General features: G+C 42.7%; 1 protein-coding gene across 9 annotated transcripts in view; it reads right to left on the reverse strand.

The window, feature by feature from the left end:
* LRRC49 (leucine rich repeat containing 49) overlaps nucleotides 1-22803 on the reverse strand; it is a 79455-nt gene that overhangs the window by 49666 nt on the left and 6986 nt on the right. For 3 of the 9 annotated variants that reach the window (XM_053364392.1, XM_053364389.1, XM_053364395.1), the window contains 8 exons: nucleotides 20358-20445; nucleotides 19301-19495; nucleotides 17429-17519; nucleotides 16355-16558; nucleotides 10434-10500; nucleotides 7955-8098; nucleotides 5370-5431; nucleotides 597-744 (listed from right to left, as the gene is read on the reverse strand). In XM_053364392.1, coding sequence (XP_053220367.1) covers nucleotides 597-744; nucleotides 5370-5431; nucleotides 7955-8098; nucleotides 10434-10500; nucleotides 16355-16558; nucleotides 17429-17519; nucleotides 19301-19495; nucleotides 20358-20445 — 999 coding nt within the window. Of the gene's footprint in view, nucleotides 1-596; nucleotides 745-5369; nucleotides 5432-7954; nucleotides 8099-10433; nucleotides 10501-16354; nucleotides 16559-17428; nucleotides 17520-19211; nucleotides 19496-20357; nucleotides 20446-22803 lie in introns of those variants that run through there. The other 6 variants (XM_053364391.1, XM_053364390.1, XM_053364397.1 and 3 more) reach the window with 6 other exon arrangements.

The raw sequence follows: 22803 nt of genomic DNA on the forward strand, positions 1-22803 counted from the left end.
TCTTATATTAATTCCAGTCCAGGAGAACAGGCTGTCTCTCTCTCTTAATGCCTTAATGGTGAGGTGTTTATATTCTTGACATGGGAGGGAGTTTTTCTTTCATTCGTTTGTCTCTTTCTGTGGGGGCTATTTGTATTCTTGTGTCTTTATGCAGTACAATAAGCTCACAATTTAAACAGGGATTAGGTTCAATGGCGGGTGGGATTGCCAACACCATTTCCCCCAGAACTCTCCAGCTCTACCTGCCTAAATTCTGAAAGAGCCAATACCCAGAGAAGAGCCTCAGAGAATGATCTTATGGAATGGGAAACTCATACTGACACAGACAGTCCTTCTGCTGTCTTATCCCAAACATAAATTCAATGAGTGTAGACCTCACTCCTTATGGGGTTGTCAATAAGACAAACCAGAGGAGATTGCTAAGCATTTTGTATATAGAAAATAGTAAAAATATTCTTAGTAACTGTAGTAAGTTTTTTAAAAATAATAAAAAACACAAAACCTGCTGGCACTGTGAATAGTCTGGTTAAATAAAACTCCTTGCTTATTTCAAGGTTTAACCCATGACAGAGTTTTCCCCACAGAGTTTCTCTTACTGTGATCTTCTTCATATCCAGCTGTCGGAGCTGCATCATATGGTGGAGAACAGTATGCTTGTAAAATGCCTCTTGCGCTATCGGGTTGCCATCTAGGGTGATGTCTGAAAGGGATGCAGAATCAGCAAGGCACAAGATGTCATCAAAACTAGGTGAAAAGAAAAAGGAATGGAACACAAGTCACGGATCTCAAACATACAATCATCAATTTCTATGACTATTAACCTTAAAATAACCATTATTGATATCATTCCACTAATTAAAAGTAAGCAGTAACAATACTATTCCCCCCATCAAATAGAGAAAGGTGAATTTTTGCAATAACTGATCAAGGTTTTTTTGACATATTTGGTTTTATGTGACTTTCAAACTTAATGGGATGTTTCAGTTAACTTTCACAATATTCACTGGTTTTCTGTTGTAAAGGTTTGAAATGTGTGAATTGGGTTATATCCAGATCTGCTCCTGAGGGATGTCATATCAGTTACATCTATCACTGTCATGGTTTCAATCACTCAAATGTTTATCATGGCTGAGTGACCAATAAACAAAGCACCAATGCAGTTGGGAATGAAATATGCTCAGGAGAGGGCTGGATGTTTCAGTTGCCCTTTTTTAAAAAAAGGAAATATATCAAAAAGTTTACATGTTTCCTCTGCACCTCTGCTTCTTTCTCCTGGACCCGCAAGCTTGTCTTTCCCATTCTCCCAATGTCAAATTTGCCCAACAACACCAATGCAGCGGCGGGAGGGGGGGCAGGGGGTAGCATAGGGCTCTCCCATGCAATAGGATCCTGAACTGAACAAAATACAAAGTCTCAACAGTGAACGAGCGCAAGTAAAGGCAGGGGCTCAGATAATGGCAGGAGGGTGCAATGGCCAAAGAGATACGTATGTGAGACCACTGGTTCAGAGGGGATTTAACTGCAAACCTTCTGGCCTGTTTGCTGGTCCCACTGTGGCAAGGGAGGGGGACACACCCTCAGGCATGCAGGAATGGCGGCTGTTGTTGATGATTTAAGCGGGAACCCAGAGGTCCCCCAGGTGCAGTGGCTCAGGGGATGAGGCCCAATGCCAAATGGTAAATTGGGGATGAAGTCCATTATTTACTGCTCCCGGGCATCAAATTCCAGTGCAAATCCTCTATCTAATTTCCCCAAACAGATGGCCAGCTGGCAGAGACAAAAATAAGGTATTTAAAATACACATCAGTTTTTAGTTATAGGTTTCTATCTGTTTTTAGTTTATTGTTGATTTTAATTTTCTTGAACTTTTAAAATTATTGTCAGTTCTTTTTACTGATGATTTTTGAAAACCGCTTTGAGGGTTGTTGTTTTTACAATCAGTGTATAAAATTTATGAAATATATAGAAGTAACAGTAGAAATGACCTTCAGTTACTTTTATCAATAATTTATATTAATTGTTGTTGTTGCTGAAATTTGTATGCTGCCCTTCATCTGCCGATCTCAGGGCGGTTCACAACATAAAAATACAATAGCTCTTTAGAAGAAGCAACTTTTCTGGATCTCTCTCAGCTACACAAAAATATAAATGCTTTTTTCTCCTCTGTTGTGCTAGATTAACTTTCGCAGAGAAATAAAATATTAATCTAATATAAATGAATACACTTGACCTTAAAAGCTGCTACATCTTCCCTGAGGGATCCTAGACCTTCCCGTGATTTCCCCCCATAGTGGAGAGAGGGCTGTGACCCCACTCTTGCCTCTGCCCCCCTTCCTCTTCATGCTGATGGGGGAGGAGCCCCCCAGCTCACTTTCTGTTCTTTTTCTGCTGCCTCAGTAGGGATTACCTCTTTCACCTGCACCTTCCTTTCCCCTTCTGACACTGTTCTAGCAGCAGCCTGGCTGGCCTCCCCCGGCTTCACCAGGAGAGCAGGAAGAGGCAGGGCTGCCCTCGCAAGGTACCCAAGGCTGGGGCAGAGGGCAGTCACCCCTGGTTGTGCCTTCCCTGGGGTTTCAACTTAAGCAGGTCTGCAACATATCTTTAAAAATGCTGCCATTCTTAGTGCATAATCCCTGCTTTAAAAATACTGCTTTATTCACAAAAACAATGGCATAAGTGACAGCAATTGTGCAGCCTGAGGTGGAACCTTCACTACTTCAGGTGCTCTCCTGTGGTACATAGGCTCACAAGTAGGAGGAGAAATAACGCATGAAAGCCTAGAGATACAGAGAGATAGAAACAAAGATAAATGGGGGAAATACCAACAGGGAATACTGAAGGAATACAAGAGAGGGCTAGTCACAGAAAAGGAAAGATGGGAGGACGACCTCTGTTGGAAAGAAGATTCCCTCTTTCTGATGTACACATTTACCTGGACAAACTAACCCAGAAGGAGCATGGCCAGAGGTACAACTCCTCTTCCCTCATACACACACCCTCAATTATTACATCTCTATTTGAAGTGTCAAGAACTTAAGCTTCTACTTTAAAGAAAAACATAATATTAATGAACCATCACTTTTTATTTAAGCACTAAGAGTGATAAACATCATGGCTATCTCAAAAATGATTCACCTAGAAAGTACCATATTTTTCGCTCTATAGGACGCACTTTTTCCCCTCCAAAAATTAAGGGGAAATATGTGTGCGTCCTATGGAGCGAATGCAGGCTCCTTGGCCTCAGCAATAGCAACGCGAAGCCTCTGAAGCACAGAGGGAGTGCTCCCTACGCGCTCCGGAGACTTTGCGTTGCTTTCGCTGAAGCCTGGAGAGCGAGAGGAGCGACCCCTCTCGCTCTCCAGGCTTCAGGGATAGCCGCCTGAAGCCTTTGGAGTGCAGCGCGAGTTCCCGCTGCGTTCTGGAGGCTTCGGGTTCCTTTCGCTGAAGCCGGGAGAGTCTTGCTCTCCTGGCTTCAGCAGAGAGGAAGAGCTGCACAGCGCCCCTTCAGCAAAGCAGGAGGAGAAATGGAAGGGGTTCCGTTTCTCCTGTTGCTTCGCTGAAGGGGGGCTGAGCAGAGAGGGGGAGAATTTTTTTCCCTTGTTCTCCCCCTCTAAAACAAGGTGCGTCCTATGGTCGGGTGCGTCCTATAGAGCGAAAAATACGGTAAGTTTTGCATGTAACAACAGAATGGCAAGCAAACAGCAAGAACATAACTTGGGTTACTTCCGTGAACAGAGCTGATGAAACAGTTTCCTGTGAGGTGACTGCATCCCTGCCTTAGAGCATTTGGAAGAGCTAAACCCTCCTGAGTCCAGCGTGACATCACAGGAGAATGACCCCTCCAACTTCACAGCACAAGAAACAGTTAGCAAACTCAGGAAAGGGCCATTTAAGTTCAGCCCCAGTCTAGACATTGCAGTTTTCTTTTTTCTAATTCACAGTCTCCCTTCCCCAAGTACAGAACTACCACCACCACAGCGGAACTTTGCTTGAGAGAAACTGGGACACTGGAAAAATGATGTTCAGTTACACTGAGCAGAAAGTAATTCTCACTGACTGCAGGGTTTACATCCTAAAGGCAGAGCAATATACCTCTGCAGTCTTTCAACTGCTGAGCCCAGCCAAACACTCCCCCCCCCTCCAAAAAAGTTAAATCAGGGTAGGATTTATGTATCATTCAAAGTGAAACAATCCAAACCATAAAGGAGGGCGGGGCAGATTAAGCTGGAGTGTTGGTAGATGGCTGTGTTCATGTCTAAATAATGCTGCCAAATCCAATCTATGGAAGGATATGCACTGAATGTGAAGTTTAGGTTCTCAGCACTGTTGCAATACATAAACTCCTAAGTACTGAAAACTCTACCCAGCAAGTGGCACATATCCTTCCACAGTTTAAACTGCAGCCAACAAGCAACACTTTCACAACAAAAGAGTTACCATTTTCACTTATTTCAATTAGTTCACTTCCCCATTCCACTTCTCCAGAACATAAGCACAATAAAACAAACAGCAGTAGTTCCACGTGGTTAAATTCCACTGAGAGCAATTAAAACCCCTTGCCTGCCTCCCCCACCCTCCCAATGTGTGAGTAATTGCTGCAATCCCAGGCTGAATATCCTGCAGTGAGGAATCGCTGCAACACGTAATTGCCTCTGAGAAAGGATGTTAGACATACTAAATTGTGATCAAGGGGGAAGTGCATCCAGGAAAGAATACATTCGCTAATTCTGAAAACAGGCTTAATTAAATGCTGCAGCCAAAATTATATAAAAACAGAATAAAGGAGGGGGTGGGGAGAATAAGATTCAGAAACTGCAGCTCTTATTTTTAAAAAAGGTGTTTTACTCCTGATTTCATAACTAGGTTGAAGCGTAGCATAGAAAGGAACAACCTGCATCTTAATAACTAAAAAAAGGATGCTGAATGACCTGCACAAATGGAAGCCTGTAACTTCAATTAAAGAGACATCAGTTTACATGACAGTCTGGAGCAAATATAACAGGCTGTATAATCTAAACCCAGTTAGGGCATTTTTAAAATAATGAGAATAATAGTGATTCACAAACTAATTCAGATTAACATTGACTCTGCAGTATCAATATCCGGGCTTTCTACTTAAGTATAGTAATGACATATTTTAAAACAGAAGAGAAACATTTCTTCTCTGTGCACTTAGAAAAAAAGATTAAATGTTTTGCTAAATTTTGGGTTCATAGTTGTTCTCTTTCTCCATATACTGTATCATTTGTCTACCAGTCAGACAAAAGTAACCACTGGCAAATATTTAATTTTAAATGGATAGTGGTAATAAGTGAGGCACTGAGAGAGCAAACGGATTCTCTCCCCGCCCACCAGCAGTTTCTGCTTACCGAGATATATTGTTAAAGCTGAGGAAGAGACGTTGGAGGCAGGGCAAAGTATCCACATCTTTCTAGAACGAGAGAGAGAGAGAAAACACCAAATTCAGCATCTGAAGGGCAGCATGCTCTACACGCTCTTGCTTCTCTGGAGGATGAAACATGCCTACTGCAATTTACTGTAACCTTGCTGCAGTGCCAACTGATGTCGAACACGCGGCTCCATCCCTCTGTGGTGCATAGGTCCTCTTGGAAAATAAGCTGGACTGCTTGCAACAGAAAGTGTTGAGCAAAAGAGAGGGGAGACGCAGCGGCAGTAGACGCTGGCCTCTTTTTGAGCAGGCTTCTCAAAAATGGAACTGAGGTGCTGACTCAGGGTTTCAGCTGCAGGGGAAAGCAGACCGCTATGAAACGGCAAGCAAAATAAAATCCAATTTTGTAGTCATGCTGTTGTCTAAAGCATCAAAGTGCTAACTCATGCATGCAGCTGTCCAACCAGCAGCAAGCAATACTGAAATGTGCTCTGCAGACATTTCCCTGCTTCCTCAAGTAGCTTAACGAGTTGGAGTCCCACCACAGACAACACAGAAATGCACTCCAGATCTCACAAAATGGTTATCAGTTTGTAATGCACAGCCTTTGTGGGAACACAGGGAAGGTATATATTATTATTATTATTATTACAGTGGTACCTCGGGTTACATACACTTCAGGTTACATACGCTTCAGGTTACAGACTCTGCTAACCCAGAAATATTACCTCGGGTTAAGAACTTTGCTTCAGGATGAGAACAGAAATCGTGCTCCAGCGGCGTGGCGGAAGCAGGAGGCCCCATTAGCTAAAGTGGTGCTTCAGGTCAAGAACAGTTTCAGGTTAAGAACAGACCTCCAGAATGAATTAAGTACTTAACCCAAGGTACCACTGTATTATTATTACTATTAACAACAACAACAACAACATCACTTTAACAATCCATCCAATTCTTCCATGAGTCAGAGATGTTTATTTTTGCCATTGCCACCACCAAACTGATTAGTTCAGTGGGTGAGGCAGCTCTCCAACTTGCAATGAGTGGATACAAATACACCAAGATAATGTTGATAATGATAACGATGATTTATTAAATTTCTATACCACCCTTCATCCAAGGATCACAGGGCAGTTTACAATATAAAAACACAAAAATGTATAACATAGTAACATACAAAAACAATAACCAAGGGGTCTCCTTGGCTTTCAGGAGCGGGACAAATATGTGGGTCATGATATGGGCCAGTCCATGGTGTTTCTCACCCACATCATGATAGGCAAGATTGTTGATTTTCTGGAACACACAAAAACCCCTTCCCTACACAATGTGAAAAGCAAGACTCATTTTGTCATGCAGATGTTTCATTCTCACCGCCACAAGATCTATGCTCAAGATAACAAGGATTAGTTGCTTCTTAAACAATTGTCCTGAGCGCACAGTCTAGATGGCTAATGTAGCAAAAGGTAGATTCTAACAGACAATGCAGCAATTTCAATCTATTTATACCCCCAACTCTCTAGCTGGATAAACTCCCAGAGTGTCTTACAAATAAAAAAAGTTCTTGCCCTCAGGCTTATAATCTAAAAAGCTGTGATATTAAAGGGAAAAGGGTCAAAGAGGGGAAGAAGAAAACGGGCAAACTCTAATACCAAATTCTTAATGTTATAAGATCCTCAGGACCAGCTTAGAACACTGTAGTGTAGAAGAAAAACAAACACTGCCAGCAAGGAGAAAACTATCACAACAATGAATGGCCTGGACAATTTTGTCCCTCTCTGATGTGCTGATTTTCTACTCAAATGGACTTCATGGACCACATCTCTCCATATGAACCAATCCAGACCCTGCAATCATCATCTGAGACCCTTCTTCATGTGCCTCCTCCGTGAGAGGTACAGAGGGTGGCAACACAAGAACAGGCCTTTTCTGTGGTGGCTCCCCACTTGTGGAATGCTCTCCCCAGGGAGGCTTGCCTGGAGCCTTTGCTACATATCTTTAGGCGCCAGGCGAAAACATTCCTCTTCTCCCAGGTCTTTGGCTAATTAAACAATTTTTTAACTATTGGGGGGGGGGTCTCTCTCTCTCGCCTTTCCCTGCTGTCCAACTCAGACCACCACCCCTTTTCTCTGAGCCATGCTCTTCTGCAATCCTCCTTTCCCAAAACCTCTTCCTTTCCTTGGTGTATGGATATCTAACCTCTGCTCCTCTTCCTTGCCTAGAACCTTCAGCTTTCCCTCTTCTTACTCAAGAACAATACAGTTCAGACAATGGCCGTCAGACACCTTCTATCTGCCCTGACTTTCCATGACCTTAAGATTCCAAGGCTTGCAGCAATTCAAACATCCCTTAGGTATATCACTTTACAGATCTCCTGCAAAATATGTATTCATAGGCTCTCTCTTCAACTGAAGACTATACATGACAATATACATTGATACCCCAAAAAAAATCCACCAAAAGAAACTGAATTTTTTTGAATCAAATTTGTTTTAAAATTCCAAAAGCAATATAGTTCATTCAAATTATAGCATTTTTTTCTAGAGCAAATGGATTCAGTTCACTTACCACAATTCTGATCTGATTATATCTAAGATTAAGCTCCGTCAGTGAATCTAGTCCGTTCAGGTTTTCAATGTATGTTAAGCAATTCCGGGCAAGATTCAGCACTCTGAGGTCACTTAAATGGTGGAGATTTTCTATGATAGCAATCTGTAAAAGAGAAGATGAGGAAGAATGAGGATTGTATCAGTTGAGCCCAACCCTTCTTTCCCCCCTCTAAGAATGACACCATTAAACAAGCAGCTTCTCTTCTAAGCCTGAACTGTGCCTCCGGATCTTATGGAGGTAAAAAAGTGAAATGTTTATGGTCACACCCCTATGCACACTTACATGGGAGTAAGCTGCACTAAGCACTGTGGGACTTACTTCCAAGCAACCATGCAAAGGATAAGTTAATTGTAGAGCACCAACTACTTAAGAAGCAAATAACTGAAATAATAGGGTTAGCAAGCAGTACAGCTGACATCACACAGAAATGGAGAACAGGAACAAGTGGCTAAGAATGAAGACTGGAACTCTCCAAAGATGGCTTCTTGCTAGGAGTCCCTGCAGTGCCTCCTTTCAAAAGAGCAGAAGCATTTGTCAGAACAGCAGAAATCGGGGATTCATGAAGAATTCATAGAGATGTTATTTATGAACTTCTTCTGTCAGTGTTAATGGAATTCCTTCCTATCACAGCTTTCCTTCTTTCCTTTTTAAAACACACACAAACTATCTATAGATCTACACACAGACACACACACATATATGGTATTATAAAATTATGTTAACTAAAGTAGGAACAAAGCATTAGATGAAACAGAGCTCAAATATTACAGTACGGTTTGAGCACACACAAGATTAAGCATGATTTTCTTAGCTTATCCTTCTCACTCATCCTTCCCCAACAACTAATACTCAGGATACTCCCCTCTGTACACATGAATTCCTTTTAGTAAAAAGCACCATGAATGTTAATCCCTTTTGAAGCTATCTAAGCCAGTGACCATCAATACAGTTTAAGACAGCAAATTCCATAAATTAATTATGTATTGTGTGAAGAGGGATCTTCTTCTCTCTACCCTGATCCTACTAGAAATCAACTTCTTTGGCCGGCCTTGTTGTATGATGACACAAGAGAAATCTAATCTTTCCCTATTGTTTTGAATAAATTGATGGGCAGTTTTGCATGTTTTGGTGGGCTGCCATTTCTGCCAGGCCCAGGGTTCACTGCTGCTCCCAATACTTCCTGGGGAGGGCTCTTGAGCAAGACACCTTCCATGCTTCGCCTTCACCCTGTCCCTCAGCAAGTGAGCCTGCTTGTTGCAACAGGTCCAGGAGGGAACTCTTCTCCATCAGCCTCCTATGGGCCCTTAGCAGGTGCTCAACTCTGCTGATCCTTGATACCAGCCCTGTACATGAACTGACTAACACTTTTTGGTAGTCAGGTGGGTTCTGTTGCAATTTTAATGGCAGACTCTAATCATAAGGTCACAGAAAATATAGCCATGTTCCTCACCATAGCCATCAAAACCAGGTTAGTTACTAAATGGAAAAAGTGGTCAATCAAAATTTTATGTATTTTAAACTATTTCTGACTGTTCACACATTTTATTATTTTAAAAGGCACAATTTGTGTGCACATATATGCATTTTCTCTCTGCTGTGGTTGTCTTGATAACATATGTTTGATGTTCAATGTCTGTAGACCAAACAACCAAAATGACTGATTTAACTGATTCATTTAGTGGATCACAACAATCTTGGCTAAAAAGCACAGAACTGTACCAATATAATGAATCACCATGATAACATTATTAATATGTCACCTACAGGAGAGATCAGTTATTTCATTTATTTGATTCCACTAAATAATCGTTTCTCAAAAAATAACTTGAAGTGATTCCATAGTGAAAATATCAATAAAGGTAATTACAAAAATTCCCTATGTCAAACCAATTTTATATGTCAGAACAGTTTCAAATCCAATACAGTTGCAGATTAGATAGATTTTCCCCTTACAAGGCTTGTTGAAAAGGGAGGGTCTTTGATAGGCACAGAAAACAGAGATGGCACCTGAAGAGTAATGGAAGGATACTTCGAGGAGAATGTGCCACCACACTAAAGGCCTAGATTCTACAAGGTCGGATGGACGTCCTAATAAGATGGTATCTGATTTTGTAAACATTAGGTGTGCTCCCCCAACCCACTGGATGTCTTTTTTGAAATAAAAAGCCCCCAAACACTTTAACTCTTTAATATAGTGAAGGAGCAGGTGGTTATCTAGTCATCTGACAGCCCTAACGAAATGAATGATACACTAGACTCCACAGGCTGATGGCATAATTAACTCAACGTAAGATTCTGAAAAACTATGCAAAGTTAAGTTCCTTCAATTTAGCAAGTCTCATGAAAACAAAGGGGAGATGCAAAGCAGCACTACACCTAAAAAGCCAGCAACAGGTACCCCATGGTACAAACTGAAAAAGCATTTATCACATTATACCTGATTTCCATGAAGGTCCAAGACATCAAGGCTTACAAGGTTATCCAGGTTTGATATTCTCCTTATTCTGAAACATTCAAGCATTCAAGAAGTATTTTTATTTCAAGGAGGGGAAATTTATTCCCATTTGACCCCTGCCCAGGCTTTAATCTGCTATGGGCTTCTGTCCAGCATAACCAACCACCTGAGGATCTAATCCCAAGCAGAATGCCAGTGCATCCCAGAAGCTCCAGCATACACAGGTCCCCAATGTGAAGGCAAGGACAGTGGGATTCAACCACAGATCTACCCCTGCTGCTAACGTAAATGGTAAAGCCAACATGCTGAACAGAGGCAGAAAAAAAGGGAAGACCTCCATACACCAGCTTGAAATTGTATGGATTCTGGAAGTGGAGTGCTTAGCAAGAAGGTGGATACAGGACAAGATGCAACAGCAAACTTGGGAAAACAGCAGCTTCTGAGACTTCTTGCAGTATTAAGCACTCCAATAAAGGAGAGTGAAATTATGAATCTCCTAGCAATCTGTTCCTGACTGGCACCAGGAACTCACCCTCCTCCAATCCAAGGGTGGTTAGAAGTAAATAAAGAAGAAAGCCCCACTTACCGTATTTTTCGCTCTATAACACGCACCCGACCATAACACGCACGTAGTTTTTAGAGGAGGAAAATCCGTAGGCATGCCACCCGTAGGCATTCCCTCCATAACACGCACAGACATTTCCCCTTACTTTTTAGGAGGAAAAAAGTGAGTGTTATGGTGCAAAAAATACGGTAATTCATAGTTACTTGTGGTTTGTCCCATATTCAGACTTGCATTAATAGCCGCAACTGAACAACCTCCCCTCCGAGTTTGAGGCATCTCGAGTGTGTGGAAGACGATCTTGCATTTCTCCTCCACTCTCACCCGGTTCCCGGTTGAGACCAGCAGGAGTGGTGAGTAAAGCTTGGAAAGATTCTCAGAGGAAAATGTTGGGATTTGCAGGAGCTGCTCACTCCTAGGGAGGTGGTGTGCCCTTCTGCAGTGCTGGGGGGAGGGAGCCTCACAGAAGGAGGACAATTTCCTCAGGCTCCCCTCACACAAGACAGGGAAAAGCTGGCAGGGCAAAGTTGGGACTCTTTCAAAGTTAGGACTCTTTCTGAGGTTAGCTCCTGCTCCTAGACCATCCCAGCCCCGATATTCTTAGATAGTACAGTCTTTATCATGTATAGTTTGGCTTGCTCTCTAGCATACTGCAAGCTGGTATAAGATACTCTGTTTTTCTACTTGTTCAATTTTTATGATGTTTTTATATACAGTGGTACCTCGGTTTAAGAACAGCTCTGTTTACGAACTATTCGGTATACGAATTCTGCAAAATCGGAAGTAGTGTTCTGGTTAGCAAACTTTATCTCGGTCTACGAACAGAAGCCGAATGGTAGAAGGGCACCAGCAGCAGGAGGCCTCATTAGGTAAAGCGCGCCTCAGTTTAAGAAGGGCTTTGGTTTAAGAACAGACTTCCAGAACGGATTACGTTTGTAAACCGAAGTACCACTGTATTCTATATGCCACCCAGAGGGATATTAATAGTAATAATCTTACTCTTATTATTTTTTATTATTCAAAGCCAATATGTACATTAATGCCATCAACTGAAAAAAAATTTGCAGAGCTTATTAGGGTCTTGAAATATGCATGCTGTCGATTTCACCATTTTTTTAAAAAACGTATTTTTTTATTAAAGATTTATTGGTTTACAAAAGTATGTGCAATATCTCTTTTTCCAAGTTACATTTTCTACAGATCAGTTTCATTTGTTGAGACATTAGTGTTACATTAGGAAGAAAAGGGGGAAAGAGGTGGGGGAACGGTAAGTGGGGTGGGGTCAGGTGGCGATGTTTCTGTTTTACTTAATGTATGTGCGGGGTTTTGTGTCAGCGTCGCTTGTGCAGGTTCTCTTTACTATTCACTTGTGTTCCTTTGGTGGTGAGAGGTTGGGGTTGGCCTAGGGTGTGGTTGTTTGTGGTTGGCTGTGGTGGTCGTTGTTTCCATGTGTGAGTGGGGTGGCTGGGTGTTTTTGGATCAGGTTAGCCATATTGATTCATATGCTATTGGTGGATTCTTGTCATTGTCTTGTTGGGCTGTATATGTGATAAAAGGGAGCCACACCGGGGTGAAGGCGTCTTCTTCTATTTGTCCCCGTGTCAGTTTCAGTTTATTGGGTAGTTTTTCTCGTAAGGCTGTTTCCCATATTATTTGGTACCATCCTGACAGGTTTCTCCAGTGTCTGGTTATGATGTTTCTGGCTGCTGAGAGTAGGTGGGTGATGAGTTCTTTGTGATGTGAGTGGGAATTATTGTCTTGGAAGATGTTTAGTAGGGCCAGTTCTGGGGTGATTTCTAATACTTGCTTGGTTATTTTACATATTTCTCGTATGGTTGTTGTCCAGAATAGTTGGATTTTGGGGCATTCCACCACATGTGGAGGTATGTGCCTGTGGAGGTTCACCCTCTCCAGCATTTTGATGAGGTTCCTGGGTGTATTAGCGCTAATTTCCTCGGTGTTAGGTACCACCTGTGAGTTTCAGAGTGAGTTCTTTCCTTTTCGTTGATATGGATTTAATGGGAGGTTTAGACCACATTCTGGTCCACTGAGTGGGGTTAATCTCATAGCCTATGTCGTCTTCCCATTGTTTTTTGATTACGTCTAGGGGGTTTGTGGGATTTTGGAGTTGTATTTTGTATACTGCGGATACCATCCCTTTGCCGTTTCCCTTTGTCGTTAGGAGGAGGTTTTCGAAGGTTGTCAGGGGCCTAGTTGCTGCTGATTTTACTACTGGATTGTTTACAAGGGCATGTAATTGGTGGTGTGTGAGCCAGGGCATTTGGGTGTCTTCTAGTTTGTCTTGCATTTCTTGTGTTGATAAGGGTTTGTTATTTTGATAGAAGTCTGTTAGGCGATATAAGCCTTTGGTTTGCCAGGTTTTTATCTGGAGGTTTTGCGCTGTGTGATGGAATAATGGGTGGTGTGCCAAGGGAATTAGTGGGGCTGGGGCTGGGGACAGTTTACCTTTCCATGCTTTAAGCATGGTCTGTGTGCACCTGTTTAGTGTTGTGGGAATTTTCCTCCGTTTGGGAGGAATGGGTATGCTGTGGTGCAGGTATTTTCAATTGTGTCCCTCTCCAGGTGTATTCATTGTTTTGTCTCATCTTCTAGTATATATCGGATTATGTGACGTACTTGGTTGGCATTATAACATGCTTCTATGTTGGGGATTTCCCATCGTCCTTCTGAGGAGGGGAGGTGCAGGTATTTGGGGCTTATTCTTGGTTTTTTGTGTGAGAAAATAAATATGTGTAGGTTTTTCTGCCATTTACGGAGTTGGGCTGGGGGAATCCAGGTTGGGAGGGTTTGGAATAGGTAGGTTAGTTTTGGGAGGGTGATCGTTTTGATCATGGCTATTTTGTCTGAGAGAGTGAAGTTCATGTTGTTCCATCTCTTTAGGTCTTTGCTAATTTGTCGCCACAAGGGGTTGTAGTTGTGGAGCTATAATTTATTGAGGTTTCTGGTTATTTGTACCCCTAGGTATCTGAACTTGGTGTGACAAAGTTTTACCTTGGTGACGTTAGCGCAGGCATGGGCCCTCCAGATGTTTTGGGACTACAACTCCCATCATCCCTGACCATGGGTCCTGTCAGCTAGGGATGATGGGATTATGTGACGTACTTGGTTGGCAATATAATATGCTTCTATGTTTGGGATTTCCCATCGTCCTTCTGAGGAGGGGAGGTGCAGGTATTTGGGGCCATTTATGGAGTTGGGCTGGGGGAATTCAGGTTGGGAGGGTTTGGAATAGGTAGGTTAGTTTTGGGAGGGTGATCGTTTTGTTCATGGCTATTTTGTCTGAGAGAGTGAAGTTCATGTTGTTCCATCTCTTTAGGTCTTTGTTAATTTGTCGCCACAAGAGGTTGTAGTTGTGGAGCTATAATTTATTGAGGTTTCTGGTTATTTGTACCCCTAGGTATCTGAACTTGGTGTGGCAAAGTTTTACCTTGGTGACGTTAGCACAGGCATAGGCAAACTCGGCCCTCCAGATGTTTTGGGACTAGAACTCCCATCATCCCTGGCCACAAGTCCTGTTAGCTAGGAATGATGGGAGTTGTAGTCCCAAAACACCTGGAAGGCCAAGTTTGACTATGCCTGCGTTAGCAAGTTCTTTTTGGATGTGAGGAGCGGTGCTGAAGCACATAGCTTCCAACTTTGCAAAATTCACCTGTTGGCCCGACACCATTGCAAATGTAATGAGTTCTCTGATTAGGGAGGTTGCTGTGTTTATGGGGTCTGCAAAGAGACCTACCGTATTTTTCACTCTATAGGACGCTCTTTTTCCACTCCAAAAATTAAGGGTAAGTGTGTTTGCGTCCTATGGAGCGAATGCGGGCTCCTTGGCTTCAGCGATAGCAACGCGAAGCCTCCGAAGCCTGCGCTCCGGAGGCTTCGTGTTGCTTTTGCTGAAGCCAGGAGAGTCTGGTCTTTGAGGCTGGCGGTGGGGGGAAGCAGCGCTTCCCCCCACCGCCAGCCCCACAAGCTCGGCGGGCAGCGGGAAGGCATGCGACGCCTTTGCTTGCTCCCTGACCTGGTTCTGAGGCTGGCGGTGGTGGAAAGCAGCACCCACAGGAATTCCCCCACCTCGTAGAAAAGCCCGCAGGAGCCACGCAGCCTTTGAAGAGGGCACCACTCTTGGGGGCTTTTCCCCAAGGAGGAAGAAGGGACTGACTGGCCGAGTCAGTCCCTTCTCCCTCCTGTGGGCTTTTGTGGGAGATGGCGGAATTCCCCCACCTCCTGCAAAAGCACGCAAAAGCCCCGCGCTCTTTAAAGGCTGCGCGGCTTCTGCAGGCTTTTCTACGAGGTGGGGGAATTCCCTCACCTCGTAGAAAAGCCTGCAGGAGCCGCGCAGCCTTTAAAGAGGGCACCGCTCTTGGGGGCTTTTCCCCAAGGAGGAAGAAGGGACTGATTGGCCGAGTCAGTCCCTTCACCCTCCTGTGGGCTTTTGCGGGAGATGGGGGAATTCCCCCACCTCCCGCAATAGCAGGGAGGAGGTCTGGGAGAAGGGCACAGGCTGCGTGCAGCCTGTCTGCTGCTCCCAGAGCTGGGGGGGGGGGGAGAATCATATTTTTTCCCTTGATTTTCCCCTCTGAGAACTAGGTGCACCCTATGGTCAGGTGCGCCCTATAGAGCAAAAAATACGATAATTTATAGGTTCAGTTTCACCCATGTTGTCAGTTTACACTTCACTGTACTGTAGAAGTAGCCAAGACTTTTGATAGCACAGGTCATGCACTGAATTTGGGCAAAGCATGCCTGTGTGCGTATAATTACATAATTTGGCCCAACATTCACGGTCTCTAATAGCCGACCAATTCTGTCTACTCCATTTGCTTCTACACTCCTTCCCACTGGCAGCCCATGTTCCCACTTGCCCTGGGCTTTGTATGCTTCTGAGAAGTTGGAAGGTTAATAAACATACCATAATATTTTAGCAGCTGAGGTAGTGACTTTTGAGGGTTCGTTTCAAGGTACACCTATGGAGATTTCAAAATCTACAGTCTGCATTCACCCCAGGTTGTGTTCTTGCTTGGGGAACAAATTGGCAAAACTGCTATTCTTTTTCTCATATCCACAAATTCTGTACCTTAGTTTGATACCACAGTCACCTCTGTATTGTCACATGTCCAAATTAGTCAGGGCTGGCTTTGACTTTGCAAGCAGACAGCTAGGTAAGTCGTGATTCCCAAGCAATAAGAAGTAGATTATGTTGCATTCCGTCTCTGCCAACCGTAGGGGGACTTATTTGACATTACAGTGAACACACCCTATGCAAGTTTCACAGAGAACACTAAAAAAGTGTTTTTTTAAGTATGTCAAGGTCCCCTCCCTTTTTTACCTGTTATTTCCTAACAAAAGGACACGGAGGGACCTTAGTGTAGTAAGGCCGCTGATTTCCTCTATCTGATTATCATACAGATCTAAGAAAACAAGATGCTGCAAATTAGAGATATTCTGGATCCGTGTTATGCAGTTATGCTGGAAGCTCAGCAGACGAAGGTGCTCTTCTCCATCAATAATTGGGCAAACAGTCAGCTTTTGTCTAGGAGGGGGAAAGTTTTAAGAAATGTTTAGTACAGGTGACAACAAACACAGGGAATCACTTCTAATAGCAAACTCAAGCAAAGTGTTGGCATGACTGAAGCAGTGAGAAAAAAGGTAGAGGTATCAGCATACTCAGGGGAAGTCCAAGGTTTTCAAAACCACAAAAATATCAGGAAGTCAAAAAGACTGCAATGAGGACAGAGCATGCACTGTAGCCATGAGTACCCATTAAAAGAGAAAACCAGAAAACCAGGGAGAAGTGGCAATGCAAAGGACCTGATTTCCCAAACAGGTAAACTGTTCTGAGGGAACATTTTGCCCTCAAATATTCCATAGTACTTTATTCAAACTTCCGCTGTTGTTTAAATCCATGATTTTTCTATCAGCTTTCTCCACCCCTGCTTTATTCAACCTTCTGCGGTTATTTTAACCACCACTTTTCCCCACCCCTCGATGTTTCTCCCTTCTCACTCCCATGCCGTGTCCACTGCTGTTGTGCAACCTTCCTTCTCTTTTGTTTCCCTCCACCACCCCGACTTCATGGAAATCCAGGATTGTGATATGGCACTAGAAATGCTCCTATGGGGGTTGTGCAGCCTTACCTTTTTATGTACATAGGAATAAAACCATTGAAGTTCTTAATACTAGCCACTGCTCATTATTTTCCCAGACAGACTAACAGTGCAATTCTATTCTAGTCAGAAATAAGTACCACTCAATTCAAATGGGGCTTACACCCAGGTAAATGGGATTATGACTGTGGCCTAAGGCTGCAATCCTATGAGTATGTGTGATATGATATCATAATACCTTCTATGTAAACATGTACATTACTGTGAAAAGCATCACCCACCAATTCTATTTTTACCTTTCAAGGGTCAGCCTGTCAGAATGCTGCATTTTCTCTTCTGCAGTTCGGTGCACTAGGGGAAAAGCAGTGTTCCCATAAGTGATATTATCTAATAGAAAAATAAACATTTAAAGGAATTTAACTTTAAAAAAACACACATATTACCATTTTACTGTCCAATGATGCACGTGCCTAACTAGCTCTAGCAACAAACACGAGAGACTTGATGCCAAGGTTGCAATGCCAGAGTTAAGGAAGGGGATGTGCTCCTTATGCGCCAGTCGGAAGCAGTTTTGTTGGGAAATGCTTGTAAGTGACATGGCAATATGGCACATGGAAGGCAAGTATGTATATTCTAATTTCATATCTATGCTTATAAGGTCCAAATTAGCCATGACTATACAGGAAAGAGAAGTCAGGGTTATTGTGGAAATATTATTCCTCTTGTTGGGCAGGGCAAACTATGCATCTAAGTGTATAGCTACAATCAGCAAGTAGGCCCTGTTGGTAGTTCTGCCTCTAACTGCTGCCCAGCTCACATGGACCCATGACAGGGCCTTCTTGGTGGTGGTTCCATCTGTGGAATACCCTCCCTAGTGAGGCGCATCTGTCTGTCTCACTCCCCAGGCATTTGAAGGCTTATAGGCACTGGCCAAAGCAACCATGAAATTAATAACTGTGAGGGTATGTATGTTACATTTATGATATGTGGGGTTGTGTTTCCAGTATAACATTAAATAAAAACATTGATGATAAAAATAATAATAATGTGAACCAGCATGGTATAACTCCATAGCCTTCCCCAACCTTAGGATGTTTTGCACTATAGTTTCCATTATCCCTGGTCACTGGTGACACTGGCTGGGGCTAATGCAAGCAGAGGCAAACTCAACCATCCAGATGTTTTGAGATTACAATTCCCACCATCCCTGACCACTGGTCCTGTTAGCTAGGGACAGTGGGAGTTGTAGTCCCAACACATCTGGAGGGCCAAGTTTGCCTATGCCTGGGCTAATGGGAGTTTGTGCCTTCTGTTTCAGACTACAAGTTAGGGAAGGCTGGATTAAGAGTGCCAGACTGGGGAGCTGCAGGTTCAAATCCCTGCTTGGTCATGAATCTTACTGGCCAATCACAATTTATCAGTCTAACCTGCATCATGGGATTGTTCTAAGGATAAAGCATGACTGGGGTGGGGAGATCCATGGAAGACTTGAATATATTACTTAACTATAATAATTAAATATAATACTGATGAATATAAATATTATATGAACTGGAATAAACAAGCATTGGAAGATATGAGAAAGGTGGAAAGGAAGATGCAGTGCCCGTTATGCGAAGAGGAGCAGAGGCACAGAACAGGGCTGAGATCTTTACACAGATGCCCAACGTTCAACCCAGCTTCATACCTAGCATGACACCTAGCAATAATAATTGTATTATCATTTGTTTGTTTGTTTATTCATTCATTCAATTTATCAGAAGATCCAAAGGTAGTGGGATACAACTAATAATTGTACTTATTAGTTACTGCCTCAGATAATGAAGGTAGTACACAGGTATCGTGGCTAGTTACCAATGACAGCCTTACCATCCATGTATTTGTCTAATCCCCCTTTAATGCCATCCAAATTGGTCACCCTCACAACGTCTTGCAATAGCAAAATTCCTTCTGTCCAGCCTACATTTACCACCATTCACTTTCACTGGATGCCCCTACTGGGTTCTAGTTCTACTGGGTTTTAGTTCTATGTAACAAAGAAACTTTTCTGTTTCTCCATATCAGCCACATCATGCTCACCTCTATCATGTCCTCCTTTACCTGTCTTTCAACAGACGCCAAATGTTTGGAGGCCTGCTTTATCCACCACATCAGTGCTCATCACTTACCTGAAATATTTGGACTAGCATTATGACAGCCCTGTTGAAGTCTGTATTTTGAAGGGTTAGGAAAGGAGGAATCTCCAAATGTTGCCAGAGAGCCTGCACCATATTTCACCTCCATGCCGGGAATATCTGCAAAATTTGGTGCTACAGGGACATACAACTTTTTACTGCGTGATAAAGGACTTAATCTTCCATCGGCTGGGGGGAAAATATATATATATAAGGGTTATGACAGTGCTGCTCATCAAAATACAGAACTACAGTTGCAGTCCTTTGCACTCCTTGGCACACTAACTTGGGATGAAGTCCCTTTGAAATCAGCAGGTATGCTATAATTTATCAGCTATACGTGAGAATTTCACAAAGTATCATACTTGCTATGACCACAGTCTCCCTCCATGTGTTGTAGACTCAACTTCTACATGCATAGGAGAGAGCCTACATGAGTAGAAAAGGCTCCACAGTATGGAAGTTACCCCTCCAACTCATGGAAAGAAACAGAGACTGCAGTCAGGGGCAGAGCTAGAATGATCATCTCCTATCCCCCTCATCAAGCAGATCATTATTATTATTACAGTTATTCACTGCTTACTACATCCAGTGACTCAAAGCGGCATACATATGTAAAAAGTATATACAAATACAAACGCTTAACACAACACCAAAATAATAAAACATCAGTATTTCCTAGAACATGCATGTCAAATGTAGATGACCTGTGACTTTGGAAGCCCCTGCAAAAGTTTTAAGAACCTGTTTGGACTGGGGCTCCCCAACACATCCCCACTGGGTGTGTCAGCCACCCTTTTATGTGTTTGCTGCAGGCAACATCAATGCAACAGCAGTAAATTCACAGTAACTGTATCTGTCGTGTGGATCTCAAAGTGGTCCTAAACTAGAAAAAAATCTATGGTTTGCCTGCAGACAGCTTTGCTACCTATTTCAAGAAACAGTGAGAAATTAAATTACAAATAATGAAAATATGCTACAGCTGTAAAAACATTTATTCTTTTCATGGTTGGCATGCAAACTTTAAGAGGAGTCAGTCTCACAATGTTACCTTGTTTTCCTGAATAGTTCTTTTCAAGATCATGCTGCAAGAATCTGTTATGAAGATACGGCTGCTCTTTGTGTAATCTGAACTCAAGCTGCAACAGAAATTATTACAACAAACCATTATACGTCAATGCAAACAAATGAGAAAGTAAGAAAAACGTGGATCTGCATGTATTGGGACTGCAATAAGGCTGCAATCATACACACATTTTTCTGGAAATAAGTTCCACTTAAGTCAGTAGGACTTACTTCTGAACATACAGGTATAGATAAGATTGCACTGTGACCTTGGTTTCAGATGTAGACTGGAAATTTCATATAACAGCCCAATGATATGTTGGTGTGGTTGGGAAGTTCAGTCCAGGCACAGGAAACTGGATACAGAGAACTACTTCCATATGTGGAAGGGCCATCACTCAGTGGTAGAGCTTTGCAGGCAAAATGCCCCAGGTTCAACCCAGGGAGGGGTGGAAAAGTCCCCTGCATGAGATCCTGGAGAGCCGCTGGTGGTGGTCTATGTAGACCAGGGGTGGCCAACTCCCAAGAGACTACAATCTACTCATAGAGTTAAAAACTGGCAGTGATCTACCCCCTTTTGGGGGGTTCAGGTCAAAGTTGTTGAACTTTTCTTAGGGAGGAGGAAAGCCCAGTTTTTTAGGGGTTCAGGTCAAGAATGCTGAGCTTTTTTCAGGGGACCCAAACTTGTTGAGCTTCTTTGGGGGGAGCCACTGATCTACCAGTGATCTACCACAGACGGCCAGTGATCTACCGGTAGATCACGATCTACCTGTTGGACGTGCCTGATGTAGACAATACACACAAAGACAATATAAATGGACCAATCTGTTCCAGTATAAGGCAGCTTCCTATTGTCATATCCATAGTTCCATTAAGTTGTACCCCTTCCCCTCACCACACATATAACCAACCATGTGTATGATGTAGAATACCAATGTACACTTCTATGTCAGTATCACATTTCATAATATTCACAACAGGGGGCAGTCAATGCCTCACTGTGCATGTGGGATTCCCTTACAGTTTGAGACAGAGAAGGAGATGTACAGTAAATCTGCAATTTGCACTCACTTTACATGCGCAATCGCAACATTATCTGGAGGGAATAAATAAGCAACAGAGAGCAGAGTCTCTTTGTTTATTTATTTCCACAGACACACATGTACACCCAGAGGATTTCCCTTGCTTACCATGCTTTGGGGAGATCATGGCAGGGCCCTGGGAAGCTCCCAGAACCCTTGCACCTCCTTCCCAGAGGCTGGGAAGCAAGGTGGCACCTCACCTACTGGGCTTTGGGAAGGAGACGCAAGGGTTCTGGGATGCTGCCAGTTCTGGGGGCAGTTCCTGGGTTTCCTGAATTTGTTTTTTTTTTAAATGATATTTATTCAGAATTTCATCAATACAACAACAAAAGAAAAACAGAAAAAATCAGAAAAATACAACAAAAAGTACAACAAAAAGAAAAAACCAAAAAAAGAAGACAGAAAAATACAAATCTCAAATTTACAACTTTCCATTTGCTTATTTCTTGAACCTCCTCACACCTCCCTTTTTGTATTCTAGTTTAATTCGTTATTTCAGCAAATTCTTCCCATGTTTCTCAATTTTAATTTAAATTATTAATCTTCACAATCTATCTTATCAATTAATTCAACATTGCCTTTCCATCTTTTAATATAATCTGTTATTCAATTTACCTAAATCTTTTTAAACCTTATCTTATCTTAAAAATCTTAAAATTTCAAAATTTACATCATATTCATTCATATCTCCTTAGATCTTTTCTGCTAAAGCCAATTTGGTTCCTTTCCAGCATGTTCCCTAATATTTCATTAATGTTACACTAATTCCAAAATTAACAAAAGAATTTCCCTTGATATCTCTAGTTTTTATCCAACGTCCCTTCTTCCTGGTATCGGGTCATGTCAGCCCTTTCTGTCCATTACATCGAGTCCATCAATCTGGTGTTCTTATGTCCGAGGCCCTTAAGTCTCTTCTTGGCCCCCTCTGCACATTTTCTTGTCCTTGTTTGTGCTTGCGCACTTCTTTGTCTATTGTTAGCTTCTTGGGGAGTGGGTCTCCGGAGGGTTCCGTCCAGTAATAATTTCCATTTTCCTTCATCAGGCAAGTCCCTTCCCCCCAGTCCCACTCCCTGTCATCATCTTTGTAATCCAAAAAGTATTTATCCAAAAGATAGTTGTTCGCCTGTTTCATAGTCCCACTAGAGTTAAGAACTTCCTTAACTTCAAACACTTCCCAACACATTCCAAGTTCAATCAGTAACTTTTGTTCCTGCCGGACTTTGGATCTCTCCATTCATGTTGTTTTCGGGGGAATCACTGCCTCTTCCTTCTTCATCTGCCCTTGGTCCTGCCTTATCAAACCAGATTCTTGAGTTGGTCACTGTATAACTTCTTTATCCTTGTTCCCTG

This window comes from Podarcis raffonei, chromosome 14, assembly GCF_027172205.1.
Source record: "Podarcis raffonei isolate rPodRaf1 chromosome 14, rPodRaf1.pri, whole genome shotgun sequence".
Taxonomy (NCBI): domain Eukaryota; kingdom Metazoa; phylum Chordata; class Lepidosauria; order Squamata; family Lacertidae; genus Podarcis; species Podarcis raffonei.